This window comes from Budorcas taxicolor, chromosome 5 (genome assembly GCF_023091745.1).
Source record: "Budorcas taxicolor isolate Tak-1 chromosome 5, Takin1.1, whole genome shotgun sequence".
Classification (NCBI taxonomy): domain Eukaryota; kingdom Metazoa; phylum Chordata; class Mammalia; order Artiodactyla; family Bovidae; genus Budorcas; species Budorcas taxicolor.
This window is the reverse complement of record NC_068914.1, coordinates 46,586,746-46,603,140: the sequence shown is the minus strand read 5'-3', so window position 1 is coordinate 46,603,140 and position 16,395 is coordinate 46,586,746. Positions and strand designations below refer to the sequence as shown.

Here is a 16,395-nt window from a genome sequence, read left to right as displayed (position 1 = left end):
ACAGAATAACAGCTACATTTCTTTGTACTGTACAATATATCCCTTTGTGTAACTATCTTATACATAGTAGTGTGTATCTCTTAACATTCTACCCCTATCTTGGCCCATCCCTCTTCCCTCTTCCCACTGATAACCACGAGTTTGTTTTCTACATCTATTATTCTGTTTCTGTCTTCTCATATATATTTGGTTCACTGTATTTTTAAATATTTCATATATAACTGATAACAGATTATTCATCTTTCATCTTTCTCTTATTTCACCATACATAATACTCTCTAGGTCCAGCCACACTGTTACAAATAAGAGAATTTCATTTTTTTTTATGGCTGAGTAAGGTCAGTTTTCATTCCAATCCCAAAGAAAGGCAATGCCAAAGAATGCTCAAACTACTGAACAATTGCACTCATCTCACACACTAGTAAACTAATGCTCAAAATTCTCCAAGCCAGGCTTCAGCAATACGTGAACCATGGACTTCCAGATGTTCAAGCTGGTTTTAGAAAAGGCAGAGGATCCAGAGATCAGATTGCCAACATCTGCTGAATCATCAAAAAAGCAAGAGAGTTCCAGAAAAACATCTATTTCTGCTTTATTGACTATGTCAAAGCCTTTGACTGTGTGGATCACAATAAACTGGAAAATTCTTCAAGAGATGGGAATACCAAACCACCTGACCTGCTCTTGAGAAACCTATATGCAGGTCCGGAAGCAACAGTTAGAACTGGACATGGAACAACAGACTGATTCCCAATAGGGAAAGGAGTACGTCAAGGCTGTATATTGTCACCCTGCTTATTTAACTTATATGCAGAATACATCATGAGAAATGCTGGGCTGGAAGAAGCACAGGCTAGAATCAAGATTGCTGGGAGAAATATCAATAACCTCAGATAGGCAGATTTCACCCCCCTTATGGCAGAAAGTGAAGAGGAACTAAAGAGCCTCGTGATGAAAGTGAAAGACAGTGAAAAAGTTGGCTTAAAGCTCAACATTCAGAAAACAAAGATCATGGCATCTGGTCCCATCACTTTATGGCAAATAGATGGGGAAACAGTGGAAACAGTGGCTGACTTTATCTTTTTGGGCTCCAAAATCACTGCAGATGGTGACTGCAGCCATGAAATTAAAAGACGCTTACTCCTTGGAAGGAAAGTTATGACCAACCTAGATGGCATATTGAAAAGCAGAGACATTATTTTGCCAACAAAGGTCTGTCTAGTCAAGGCTATGGTTTTTCCAGTGGTCATGTACGGATGTGAGAGTTGGACTGTGAAGAAAGCTGAGTGCTGAAGAATTGATGCATTTGAACTGTGGTTTGGAGAAGACTCTTGAGAGTCCCTTGGACTGCAAGGAGATCCAACCAGTCCATTCTAAAGGAGATCAGTCTTGGGTGTTCAATGGAAGGACTGATGCTGAAGCTGAAACTCCCATACTTTGGCCACCTCATGCGAAGAGTTGACTCATTCAAAAAGACTCTGATGGTGGGAGGGGTTGGGGGCAGGAGGAAAAGGGGACAACAGAGGATGAGATGGCTGGATGGCATCACCAACTCGATGTACATGAGTTTGGGTGAACTCCGGGAGTTGGTGATGGACAGGGAGGCCTGGCATACTGCAGTTCATGGGGTTACAAAGAGTCGGACACAACTGAGCGACTGAACTGTAGTACTATTTTTACTATTTTGAAGGCCCTCCATACTGTTTTTTATAGTGGCTGCACCAACTTACATTTCCCATCAAGAGTGTACAAGGATTCCTTTTTAATCATATCACCAACATTAGTTATCTGTCGTCTTTTTAAATGATAGCCTTCTGTCAGGTATGAGGTATTATCTGTGGTTTTGATTTGCATTTCTCTACTGGTTAGCACTGTTGAGCATCTTCTCATGTGGCTGTTGGCCATCTGGATGTCTTCGTTGGAAAGTATCTATTCAGGTCTTCTGTCCATTTTTTAATTGATTTTTTGAGCCATTTATGTATTTTTGGGTGCTAACCACTTAAAGGTCCTATCATTTACAAATATTTTCTCCCATCCAGCAAGCAGGCTGTCTTTCATTTTGTCAATGGTTTCTTTTGCCATGAAATAGCTTTTAAGTTTTCATTAGTTCCATTTGGTTACTTTTGCTTTAGTTTCCTTTGCCTTAGGAGACAAATCCAAAAAAAACAATGCTATGATTTACATCAAAGAGTACTCTGCCTATGTTCTCTTCTAGGAATTTTATGGTTTCACACCTCACATTTAGGTATTTAATCCATTTTTAGTTTACACTTTTATATTCGGTGTGAGGAAATGTTCTAATCTGTTTTATACCCAGCTCTTCAGTTTTCCCAGCATCATTTCATGAAAAGGCTATTTTTTCTGCATTATATATTCTTTCCTTTGTTGTAGATTAAATAACCGTAAGTATGTGAGTTTGCCTCTGGACTCTCTATTCTGTCCCATTGGGACCTATGTATGTTTTTGTTTCAGTACCATGCTGTTTCCGTAACTGTAGCTTTGTAGTATAGTCTGAAGTCAAGAAAGCATAATACCTCCAGCTTTTTTTTTTTTTGTCTCAAGATTACTTTTGCATTTTGGGGGTCTTCTGCAGTTACATTATTAATTTTAGGATTATCTGTTCTAGTTTTGTAGAAAATGTCATACATTTTTTAACCCCCCCACCCCCCCGCCTTCTGGGATTCCCATAATGCAAATGTTAGTATAGTTCATGTTGTCCCAGTGGTCCCTTACACTGTTCTTTTTTTTTTTCTTTTTGCTGTTCTGGTTAGATGATTTCCATTATTCTATCTTCCAGACCATTTATGCGCTCTGTATCATACAGTCTACTATTAATTCCTTATAGTGTGTTTTTCATTTCAGTCTGTATTTTTCAGTTCTTTTTTCTATTTTCGGTGTTATTACTCATAAAAACGCTTTGACTTCTTTATCTGGTCAACTGCTTATTTCTGTTTCATTAGCTGTTTTTTCAGGGGTTTTCTCCTACTCTTTCAATTGAAACAAATTCCTCTGTCTTCTTGTTTTGTTTAACTTTTACCTAATTTCATAGAGGAACAGCTTATGGGTATCATTATGTGGGGAAATCCCTATACAGTCAGCATGTGCCCATGGCTTTGGAGGGAAAGCTGGATTCATCCTGAACACAGCTCATGTTTTCCCTGAGAGCATGATGGTAGCTATCACCTTGGTAGGAGGTGTGGCTCAAGATGGAGGGGCTAGGGCCAGAGCTGGGTATGAGCTGGCTGGCTGACCCTCTGCTGTCATCTCCCTTTCTGGGACAGGTTCAGGACTCAGATTCCTGGAGCATCTTCTCATGTGTCCCAGGGGTCAATCTGAGCGGGTCCTCTTCCCTCTAAGTGTGTACCCTATACACCTCTCCCAGTGGGAACACTGCTAGAACAAGAGGGGCTAGTGTGGGCACTCCAAGTGTTGGGGCATGGGCTATGGGTCCTGCAAAGGTCACTGATCCAGACTGCTTCTCATATTCTGCCTGTAATGGGTGCCCCCACCCTGCTCATATGCTGCTTCAGGCCTGAGTTGCTTCTATATCTCACAGCCTATCACGCAAGCAGGGCTATAGAGTGTCTGTTTAGCTCAGGCCAGGACGTGCAAGGGTGGTTATGGGAAGCCCACCAGCTACTCCCGCAGCTTTCGATCCACCCTCTCCACTCTGCCTCAGGTAAGTATGTGCACTCTCCTCAAGAGCAGAGTTCAGGCTTCCTACAGGCCTCCTGTTAGGCCCACTCGCCCTCCCACCAGCCAAGGGGGCTCATTTCATGGGCTGGACCCCATGACTGTGGTACCCAGTATGTGGCTCAACCCACTCATTCCCCAAGGAGGACCTCTACCCATGTAATTTCCCGAGTCCTCTCCCAGCGACGCAAGTCCCAACCTCGTCACCTGTCTTCCTTTCCTAATCAGTATCATGTATATCTTTCTCTCAGCTTTGACTGTGTAGGGGTCTCTTCGCCAGTCTCCAGGTACTTTTCAGTGAAAATTGTTCCACGCGTAGATTTTTGATGTGTTTGGGGGAAAGGTAAGTTTTGCATCCTCTACTCCATCTTGTCTCTCTGAGACACAGCTTTATGACCTTATTATCTGGCCCAAATTCACAACAATGTTAGTTTCCTCAGAGGGCTAGAGAGCCAGAAAGAGGCTTGCAGCTAGAAAGAGCACCTAAATCATACTCTGAAGGCTGTCCTAGGAGGTTTGAGGTATTTTCAAGGCAAGAGTCTTTGCCACAAGCCTCTGACTTTTTATTTGGGCCCTAACTCTTACTATATACTTTCATTTCTTAAATCTCATCAAAACTTCCATGCAACTCTTTCAAACATTTCCAAAATTAAGAAAAAATTACCGATAAGACTTCTATAATCTCTTAACCTCGAATTTCTTTTCTCTTGTTCCTCGCTGACAGATTTCCACTGCAGTTTCATTCTGAAGTATTCATCACTACAAAAAACAATTTTACACCAAAAAAAAAAAGTTACTTGAACACCTAAAAAAAAATTTTAATGTATTAAAGCATTTATGATGCTGCTGCTGCTAAGTCGCTTCAGTCGTGTCCAACTCTGTGCGACCCCATAGACAGCAGCCCACCAGGCTCCCCCGTCCCTGGGATTCTCCAGGCAAGAACACTGAAGTGGGTTGCCATTTCCTTCTCCAATGCATGAAAGTGAAAAGTGAAAGTGAAGTCACTCAGTCATGTCCAACTCCTAGTGACCCCATGGACTGCAGCCTACCAGGCTCCTCCATCCATGGGATTTGCCAGGCAAGAGTACTGGAGTGGGTTGCCATGCTAGTGAGATATAAATTTACAAATGACGGTGAAATGTTTAAAGTTATGATAAATTAGTAAAAACAAAGGAAAAATAAAATAACCTTAGGTCATAAGCTTTGTTTAAACTACGTGAATAATTTACATGAGATTTTAAGGAAACATTATTTAAATCCTTAAATCAGACCTAAACTTATTTCTGTCATTAAATACTTTATAACCACTAGAGTTTCTGAATAATGACAAATATTCGGTTGGCCAAAAAGTTTGTTTGGCCAACCCAATATAACTTTTTGGCCAACCCAATATAACTTTTTGGCCAACCCAATATAAACCTAAGGAAAAAAAAAATTTCTTTTCTCTTTAATGTAACATAAGAGTGCCATTTTCCAACCAGTTTACTGCAGAAATTTGTTGATGTGAAAATGTCTAAGAAGTTCTGGCAAACATATTGAGATGAGAAAGGACTGTGAGTTTGAATATATACATGACTGAAAATGAGCTTTAAATTAAAGGTTAGACTGACGAACTGGGAATAAGTAAAACTGGACAGTTGGTCTGTGTTTCTTTTTAAGTCTAACTAATTGCTTAAAAACAGAAACACACTTTCCCAAAAAAAGAATCAAAGACCAGTTTATAAGAGCACCAGGAAAATAATTTAAAGGTAATTAACCTAAACAGCAAATACTCTTATGAACCATTTCATAATTTCGTAATAAACTATAAAAATGAATCAAGATAAATAAGATATATTTAAAAATCTGTAAGTATTTTTTAAATGTAGATACAAAGGAACTAGAATTTTTTTAACCATCTTTCAATATATTCACCAATGTAACTGCAATAAAATCTCTTTGATAAGCATTTCTGGTTTGAAATTAACTACTGCACTCATAACAGAGAAGGCAATGGCAACCCACTCCAGTACATGGGGTCGCTAAGAGTCATACACGACTCTGAGACTTCACTTTCACTTTCATGCACTGGAGAAGGAAATGGCAACCCATTCCAATGTTCTTGCCTGGAGAATCCCAGGGACAGGGGAGCCTGATGGGCTGCTGTCTACAGGGTTGCCCAGATTGGACAGGACTGAAGCGACTTAGCAGCAGCAGCAGCACTGCACTCATAATGTTTAAATTAAAAAAATGAAAATAAGAACATATTCCCATATCCTAGTATATTACACTTTATATGGTTAAGTTACATGGGTTTCTTTAGTAAGCATACAAAAGACCATTACTTACGTCTTTTGTTTTTGTAACTGAGTTCTTTCCTCTTTGGTACTGTCCCAAGGAAAATAACCCAGAAGAAATTTCCATGCTTGTTTTCTCAATGCATGACTAAGTCCCTGAAGAATATATGCATATTAAACACACTTGTAAAAAATGAATGCAGTATCTTATCTTACAAAACTTTCATATAAACAGAAAAGCTAATGATTAAGAGAGAGTTTTATTCAGGCATATCTCATTTTACTGCACTTTGTTTCACTGCATTTCTCAAATATTGCATTTTTAAATTCAATTAAACATCTGTGACAAGCCTGTATCAAACAAATCTATCTTTGCAATAATTTTTTAACAGCGTTTGTCATGTCATGTCCTGAGTTGCAATTTGGTAGTTCTTGCAATATTTCAAGCTGTTTCATTATTATTTGTTATGGTGATTTGTGATCAGTGATCTCTGATGTTACTGTTATTAAATCTTTTTGTTTTCTATTTTTTAATTAAAATATGTACATTTTTCCTTAGACATGACACTGCTGAACAATTAATCAACAAATACAGTACACAGCACAAGCGTAATTTTTATATGCACTGAGAAATCAAAAAATTTGAGTGACCTGCTTATCTACAATATTCACTTTACTGCAGCAGTCTAGAACCAAACCCACAACATCTCCAAGGTGCGTATATATATGAAAATAGCTCAGTTCAGTGAATACTACCTTGTTTTTGACTTTGAGATTCTGAAGATGTAAGCAGCTGCCAGAAAACATAAACAATGAAGAGTATACAGAAGACTATATAGCTGACAGCGGAACTGATTAGACTTCCTAAACCCAAACCTTACTGGAAAAGGGAGCTACCACAGAGAAACACACCACCTCCTTCATACCACCACAGAGCTTCCAAGTAAGAAAGAGTGCCTTTCCACAGGCTTAACAGTATATCCCTCCAACCCAGCCCCCAAGGACATCACAAGCACCTCACTCTGTCCTATAGGGATTTGAAGATATCATTCATCAAAATGGAGTTCATCTCTCCAACATTTCAAAGAAAAAAGAAAACTCAAATACCAACAATTTAAAATACTAAAGTAATTACCCCTCTAAATATCATCTGCTTCATATTATCTACATTTAAAATTCTTCCTTCAGAATCAACATTCTTAGTCCATTCTTCCAATGATACTGGCTCTCTCCTTTGAACAACAGGTCTTTCACCCAAATCAATCTAAAATAAGATAAGCAAAAAGTACACCTTTAACAAGTGAAATGAAATCAAAGTATATAGCAACTAAAACTAAAGTACTATTACTCACACATAAGTTCTAACATTTCTAATATTTTCCCTTAGTTTCCAATCTTTAGTTTAGAAATTACAATAACACTACATACATTTTTCCCTCCTACTAAACACACAAATAACTGAGTGATAAATTCAGAAACAGGAAAACATTTGCTACTTTGGGTTTCAATTACCTAAGTATAGAACATTCAACATATAAATTCTAAAACAAACCCTTCAAACTAAATGGTATGCTATATTATTTAAAAAAGAGAGTACTATTCCATTCATATTCTAAAATTAAAGTTTCTTCCAAACTAAAATTGGTAGCTCTCAGAACTGATTCATGATTCATTAGCTTCACGTTGCATTTTATACAGTTTTTTATTCAATTAATGTCGGTAATTTTTAAATGCCATTTGTAAGATAAGTTCTTTAAGAGTGTGGCTGTGTTAGTTGCTCAGTTGTATCCAAGACTTTGCAACCCCATAGATTGTAGCCCACCAGGCTCCTCTGTCCATGAGATTCTCCACACAAGAGTACTGGAGTGGGTTGCCATTTCCTTCTTCATTAAGTACTATAATTTTGATATTTCATAATGTTCTGTGTGGAGCCTAGAATTGTAACAAATTCAGAAGTCTTGTTGAGCAAACGTAAAGATCTGACATAACTCAAAGCCAAAATTCATCTTACTTAAAACGAAAATATTCACATAAGAATGAAAGCCCAAGAGTAGTGTCCTGATTAGCTGCCTGTGTAGAGTACCTGGGAAACAAAACCCTGGAACAGAACTATGGGCAACATGCAAGGCTTACTATTTACTCACTCCTATGCACTCAGTGGACTTCCCTGGTGGCTCAGATGGTACAGCGTCTGCCTACAACACAGGAGACCTGGGTTCAATCCCTACGTTGGGAAGATCTCCTGAAGAAGGAAATGGCAACCCACTCCAGTTTCTTGCTTGGAAAATCCCATGGATGATGGAGCCGGTAGGCTACAGTCCACGGGGTCACAGAGAGTCAGACACAACTGAGCGACTTCACTATGCACTCAATGAAAAGAACGACCTATTCATTATTATCAAAAAGTAATCAAAGAAAAGAGATCCAACACTGATGAATAGAAAAGGAAAGCAGTATAGCTGGTGAAGAAACAACCAAGAATCTGGTGGCAGGACAAGCCTGAATTTTTACGTTAGCAAAAAGTTATAAGAAAGGACTGTGAGAGAGAAGCCAGGTATGACCAAAACTGAGTTTCTATTGTTCATCCAATTTCTATATTTCTATAGAAATGCATTTCTGTACCGTTAAAAAGCATTTCTCCTGCTAAAATACGAGAGCTATATTAACATAAACTCCACTCACCTTTGTGATGACTTCAAATCCTGGTTCTTCTTGTTGATTTATTTTTAAACCTGGAATAGCATCACTAAGAAAATCTGCCATCTCTGAAGGTGGTCGCTGATGTACGGAAGGATCACTGCCTCTTAAACTATCAAAAATGTAGTTTGTGACTCTGGAAAATCCTACCATAGTTGCTGTATAAGGATCCTTTTTAATTTTCTATGTAGTAAGAAGAAAAATATTGGCACAATTAACTCAAATAAACAATAAAAATACCTCATAAGATTAGCATAAGGGCAAAGTTTTTTAAAAGAGGGAGGGAAATCAGAACTAAAATAGTATTCTAAGATTATTTTAAAATTTTATTTCTTTCTGGGAAGAAAAATTTAAATTTTCTAAGCCAATTTTTTCATTTGGTTAAAGTAGTGTATTAAATGACAAGCTAACGCTACTGATTGAATTGCAGATAAACAAATGATTTGCAGGCTTCATTCAATCTGCATACACCAGAAATATATGCAGTGCTTACTTTCCACTGATGAATGGCCCACAACAGCTTTCTTCTGTCTATCAGTCCTGCCTTCACAAAAAAAAAAAATACTTCTTAAAGTGCGCACTACCACACTAATGTAATACAAAATATCTGACAGCTAAGTTTAAACACTCACAATATTTAAATATTAGCTGACATAATTTATATACGGGTAACTCATGCCAGTAACAGTAATTTGTTCTGGACAGTGCTGTCCTAGAAAACAGTAAAAAAAAAAGTTTTTCTACTGCTAAAGTTATTTCTAAATCCCAAACTGCTGCTTATTCATATTCAGCAAAAACAGCTACTTCTTAAAGGTCTATCTTCAAAATGAATATTTTTCCTAATAAGAAAAACTGTTCCCTCAGTTTTTATTTTAATCAGCATTCAAGAGCTCTCCTGTCCTCCTTCCTAAAAAATCCCCACTTTATCGTCAGAACATCTAGGACAAAGTAAGCACTTAAACATTTGCTGAATGAATGAGTGAATAAACAAATGAGTCAACAAAAATGCCATTAAGTTTACATAGAAATCTGAGTGAAAAATTATCTTTAATTCTGCCTGTGCTTTTTAGCCAAATTCAAGGATATACTCAAATACTTGAAGAGGAATTAGACTAACCTGATCTCAAATGAACCTACTTAAATGGAAAATAAAAACTCAAACCAGATGATACATACTATCTCTATAGTATGATACATACTATCTCTATAGTATGATACATACTATCTCTATAGTATGATACATACTATTTCTATAAAATTACAGAGAATAGTTCCATAAAGTTTACACACAGACAGACATGTGCCTCATTCTGTATAATCTTTAAGAAAGTAAGAGGTATCATGTATATAAAATAATGGGGTCAGACTAACAGATTAATACAAAATAGACAGAGGATGAGATGGCTGGATGCCATCACCGACTTGGTAGATATGAGTTTGGGTAAACTCCGGGAGTTGGTGATGGACAGGGAGGTCTGGCGTGCTATGATTCATGGGGTCGCAAAGAGTCGGACACGTCTGAGCCAGTGAACTGAACTGAGACTTAAGAAACATACCTGTATTATACCATATGCTGGTTCATCAAGAAGATTTTCAAAAGACTGTGAAAGACTCTTATTCTGACAATTCACAAGAAGTATTCTTTTGTCCTGTGGAGATCTGTAATAAAAAAATAAAGAGCTTTGTAGAAAACAGTAGCACACTGTATCAGTGATACCTGAATAATTACTAATGCAAAGTTATTTTTCCTTAACAACAACAACAAAACCTTAAATGTCCAGTTCCAGGACAGTTTCCCATCAATACAATATTAGCAAATATTTAGTAACTATCTTAAGTGAGTTCCAAAACTACATGAAACTACTAAATTAACAAATAAAAAAGGATGAAGTGTATTTCTATTTTATTTTATTCCAAGAGAACTAAATTATAATAAACCCAAACCCAAACTCTTGTTTAGAATATAGTAGAAAATCCTTACAAATATATCTTCCCTTATTATAAGAATATATTTTCTCTTATAAAAAAAGTTGAAGCACACTTCCAGATTCATTGGTATATGTAATATGTACACTATAGGAAAACGTCATATTTTGAAATGGACACTTCACAGCTTGGGAGTATTTCAATATAAGATGTTAAAAATACAAGATACAAAAGATTATCTGTTAAAGATCATTAATTATGCAAATTATGCAAATCATTATCATAACACACATGGATTAATGTACAGTTCACATAACAGTATATTTTTAGTTCTTGCTCATTAACCTCTGGACACAAGTTTTTCTTCACATTTCCTAGTAACTACAGAATAAACAAAATGCTTTCCAAAAAGAGACCTAATTTGAAGTAAACAAATGAATTAGCCAGTCTTTTTCCTATTCAAAAGTTTCATAAGTTAGTAAGCCAGCTGTAATAAATCCACAACTTTTGTGTTTAAAACCAAAAATTAAATGCATTGTTTTGCTGCTATCTACTTCTAGTTTATTATAAAAACTTGAGATAAGAACTTCAGTATCAGTTATCTCTTCTCAATTCTTACATAAGAGGATGCAACAGCAATGATAGGGGGACATGAAATACAAAACAGATTTTATTCTTAGTCAGAACTCACTCCTCAGAGACAATAACAGCTTAATAAGCCCCTTGGCTTTTTAAAAGAGTTAAGGTCGAGTTATTTGAAGTAGGGAAAAAAATCACTTTTAAATGTTCGACTGTCATTAATCACTTTTCTGAATATCTCCTGAGGGGTGGTTTATGCTTAACATGAAGACCTACGGATTCTCACAAGGCATTTCTAAGTGATAGGTCAACTTGTAAATGTAGCATCAGAAAAAGAAAATAATTAATACAGGAACGTATTTTTTCCTAACACAGTGGTGCTGGCACTATGTTTTATTTGTCTCTAAAAATAGTTTAAATCAACTTTTTTCTTTAACTACAAATAAGTGATCATGAAAGTAAAAACACTGGCTTATGCATGTTGAAGGGGAATACATATGCAACCTTCAGTTATCTGTGCCCAGCCAACTATTTGGCTCCAGATATAAAACTATGGTCACAAGACCGGAGATGCGAAGAAGAAATGACTGCTCAACCAACAACCAACCACAGATACTTTTATAAAAGGAAGAATTTCTTTAATTTTTTTAATAACTAATGCTCTGTGGTGAGGGGCTAGAGGAAGTCACATTATACTTGTTTGCCCCTAAAGAAATCAACAAAGCATTTTTTTCAAGCACATCAGTAAGAGGACAGGTGATATGCTGTTGAACAACTGCAGAGCTCACCAGAAGGAGGCCTGGCATTCCAAAATACTGTCACATTTCCACCTGCCAGATTACCATACTGACTGAATCTGAGGGGTTAATTATTTTATTTACAAATTCTGGGGTATTATAGATTCTTGGAAGTTGCTCACTCATAACGTTATTTAAGACTTTCAAAACCTCACTGCAGCAGTAAGATAGAACTTTTAAGGATGCTAACATCAGCAATTCTATAAGATCCTACTAAAGGGCTTAAAGAAAACCACTGTCTAACATCATAACTATAGATGTATAATTACTGAAAATTCAGAAGTATTTTGGACTGAGCCTCTCTCAAAGACTTCAGATTTCAGAAATTACAACAGCTGAAGAATGTTTGCACACTGAGATGAAACAGTAACTATTTTATATTGCTACGGAGATCAATATGGAAAGCTAAATAAATAATATTGCAAAAGATACAAAGCAGAAAAGGTTAATAAAAAGGTACAGAATATTCACAGCAAAACAGTATAGTTTAATCCTATTTATATAATTTATATATAGGCTTCTCTGAGGGCTCAGTGGTAAAGAATATGCCTGCTAATGCAGAAGACGCAGTTCAATCCTTGGCTGAGGAAGATCCCCTGGAGAAGGAAACGGCAACCCACTCCAGTATTCTTCGCTGAGAAATCCCATGGACAGAGGAGACTGGTGGGCTACAGTCCATGGAGTCACAAAAGAGTCAGACACAACAGCAACTAAACCAATGTGTACATATGTATGTATGAATACACACACACACACACATAACTGTATCTCACAAAGAGAATATATAAGGGTCAAGAACCTAACCTCGTAAATGGCTGGTGTTATGATACAACCAATTTGGCTTTTTAAGGAAATATTTCACTGCTTGGATATTTACGTATTAATTTTTAAATGGCCCAATATGTAAAATAATTTTAACAGAACCAATAACCTTCACTGACATCCTAGCAACCAACTTGGTTCCAGAAAAATAACAAAAATGTTTCTGTGGCTCATTCTTTGATCCCACTAAATACGATGTTTTAAATGCTGATAAGCTAAACAGTAAAAAACGTCAACGAATAAGACAATTTGTTTATCCCAGTAGTTAAGAAAACTAGTTGAGAAGCTAGTTAAGTCTCAAGAAGCTGGCCTATTTTGTGCTGACTGATCCACTTGATAAAACTGAAAGAAGGAAATGTGCATAGCTGCCCCAGCCTTTATCTCACTAGCAAATTTGCAATTTCCTTTCACCTGTATGGTTAAAGCCGTTAATTCATTGCAGGGAGTATTAGGAAGACATCACGGCCAAAGATATAAGCCACATTTTCTTAATTGAGGTTAATCAGAGAAAAGATAATGTAGTCTGATTCTACCTCTACTGATGTTTTGAACTCAGAAGACAAGAAGGATGACCTGGGAACACAGCGGCCAGGATCTCAGTAAAGCTGCTGAAACCAAGCTTTTCCTGACCTACTCTCCTTCTTCTGGTCTCTACAACAACTTGTGACCATAGGAACATGACTCTGAAAACACCATTTTGCTTAGGATAACTGCTCCAGAGACAGGAAATGAAACCTAATAAAGCAAAAAATGGGGGATAGTTGGGAATTTTCATTTCTTTGGACTTAGTTGGAAATTTCATTTATTTGGATCCTAAGTTATGAACATAAAAAACAAGAACCTTTAGTATCTCCCTAAGAATCTGACAATAGGAGATAGCTTATACAAATTTGTGACTTATTTTTATACTGGTGACTGTTTACCTGGAATTTCTAATGTCCTACCACCTAGACTCGGCATACAATCTCTGGTAACCTACATGACACAATGTAATTGGGCACAATTTATGATGGGAAAGAGATCAGGGAGTGCTTATTTTCTGCCTGGGGTACAAAGGGCCCTCGGGGATAAAATTTTTGATGTACATTTCAGGCTATTCAGGGGCAAAGAATAAACTGGCCTCCAGTGTCACAGGAGAATACACAATAGAGAAGTGGCTGGTATTAGGGATGTAGCTTTTAAAGGACTCGCTTTACACTGCTAGCTCCTCCCCTAGAAACAGTCACATCCCTGGTTGACCACAAATGTGATAAACCCTGGTGGGAAGAGAGAAAACAAAGCATAGGGAGTCAGACTCCTCTGCTAGGGTCTTCCCTTTGACCACGTCATTAAAGGCTATAATTAATCACTTAAGCTCACATGCTGTCCCACTTTATCCTCTCCTTAATCTCATTCTCTCTCAGAGCTTTGATTACTAGTAACCCACACACACACACAAACTTACATATTATCCTATTATATGCTATATTTCATTGTGCTAAATTTCTAATTCATAGCACTTTAACAGCTGAAATTTTACATTTATTTGTATAAGCAATGTTTGTCTTTCTTGCAAATAGTACAAACTCCATGAAGACAGAGACCATATCTCTTTTGACTAAGTGCTCCTTTCCGCCACTTAGTATGATGTCTAGGACATGGTGGGTCCTCAGTAAAAAAGAAAAAAAAGAAAAAAAAAACACCTCTTGAATGAAAAAAAGAGGGGAACACCATTCCCATGGCTTCTTGTTTCCAGGTGGATGCACACACATCCAAGACATATCTGACTGCTGAGGCCAGAAAAGAGGAAGGCACACGTGTGGCATAGCCCCTTCCAGGCTCTCTTTCCTTCTTGGATCCACCTGCCAAGGGAGAAGGTGGCTTCTAGCCTGCTCTCATTCATGTCATAAGTGGTCTGCCCTCACTAGGGAGAATTGTGATTGCCCAAAAGTGGTAGCTGGATGAATTCAACAATGATTTGGGCTGAATTATTATGAGGCTACATATCCAAACCTCACCAATAATGATATTTTTATCACTGTCTGTCTGATTCTTATATTTACTTCTCTCTTGTTTACAAATACAGAGAAGGAAACATAGTTTCACTTACCACCTTCATTAAAACATCAAGAACACATATTTAAGGTACATATTCTCTATTACGGAGAAAGCGATGGCACCCCACTCCAGTACTCTTGCCTGGAAAATCACATGGACAGAAGAGCCTGGTAGGCTGTAGTCCATGGGGTCGCGAAGAGTCGGACACTACTGAGCGACTTCCCTTTCACTTTTCACTTTCATGCATTGGAGAAGGAAATGGCAACCCACTCCAGTGTTCTTGCCTGGAGAATCCCAGGGACAGGGGAGCCTGGTGGGCTGCCGTCTATGGGGTCATACAGAGTTGGACACTACTGATGTGACTTAGCAGCAGCATTCTCTTTTTAAGCACCTAAGTGATTGTTGAGTCTATCCTTGAACTCATCCAGGGCAGAAAACTCAATCTCTTGAGCTATTTTCTTCTAATTTCTATTTCTGGAGCTGTTCCCTTCTAATTTATCTATTTATCTTTGGAGTCCAGTTTATTTAACAATGCTTTCAAAATTATTCGTAGAACTGGTAAGTACCATGCCATTTATTCATGCAACTAAGATTTACTGCACAAATACTACATGCCAGACACTCTGGTTAGGAACTCAGGAGAAAATGTAAACAAGATAGACATAATCCCTCCCTTTAAGGGCTTATATCTAGAGTAGAATATAACAGAAGTAATCAGACAAAATTATTTCATTCTGTTAAGGGCCACGAAGGAAGCAAACAAAGGAATGAGGAAGCAAAAAGGCATGGGAGTGGGAACCTACATTAAACAGGAGACTAAGATCCAAAAAAGCTCCTCTGAAGAATTGACATTAAACTGAGACCTCAGAGATAAGAAAGAGAGAAGAAGAATCTAAGCAGAAGAAACACATACATACAGGACTTAAAACAAGAAAGAGTCTAAGGCATTTCAGGAACTGAGAGAAAACCATGTGACTAGAATATAGAAGAGAATAGCATGAAATGAGGTTTAAGAAATAAACAGAGCGAAGATAGGGCAGGTCACTGAGCACAGTAAGAAGCCTGGGTTTTATTTAATGGTACAGCATTAAACTCTTCTTCTTTAAGTTAAATCCCCACATACTTCTAGTGTTTTTCATGATATCATTTTGATCCCTCTCATTATACTAGTCATCTTTTCCATGTAGTAGAGTTAGTCTAATATATTTAAATGCAATGTTTAAAACTAAGCCTAGTTCTCCAAAATACGATCTTACTAGGATAGGGAGGGACTACCACTTCACTGTAGGGAGTATGCATCAACCAACAGTCTCAGCTCACCTCACTCTTAACAGTTACATCCCAAGAGTGAGCAAAAGGAGCTTGCTATGATGCTAAAACCCCCAAACAGCCAAGCCTTCTGCCCTAGTTATGACCATGCTCCTTCTGAAATCCACTTAACCTCATGCGTGGTAGCCTATTCACAGTTTCTCAGTTCCAAGATCCAAGACCACATTCCACCAACCAGATTTGACTTTCTCATGGTTACAGGTACTCATCAGCATGCCCAGTGCCAGCCAGAGGTGGTC

At 37.5% G+C, this 16,395-nt stretch overlaps 1 protein-coding gene across 2 annotated transcripts in view; it reads right to left on the bottom strand.

Annotated features, from left to right (window-relative positions):
* The window catches only part of TBC1D15 (TBC1 domain family member 15), a 71,512-nt gene that overhangs the window by 25,681 nt on the left and 29,436 nt on the right, over positions 1 to 16,395 (bottom strand). For both annotated transcript variants that reach the window (XM_052639596.1, XM_052639594.1), the window contains 5 exons: positions 10,223 to 10,325; positions 8,652 to 8,849; positions 7,105 to 7,233; positions 6,022 to 6,125; positions 4,358 to 4,452 (listed from right to left, as the gene is read on the bottom strand). In XM_052639596.1, coding sequence (XP_052495556.1) covers positions 4,358 to 4,452; positions 6,022 to 6,125; positions 7,105 to 7,233; positions 8,652 to 8,849; positions 10,223 to 10,325 — 629 coding nt within the window. The remainder of the gene's footprint in view (positions 1 to 4,357; positions 4,453 to 6,021; positions 6,126 to 7,104; positions 7,234 to 8,651; positions 8,850 to 10,222; positions 10,326 to 16,395) is intronic.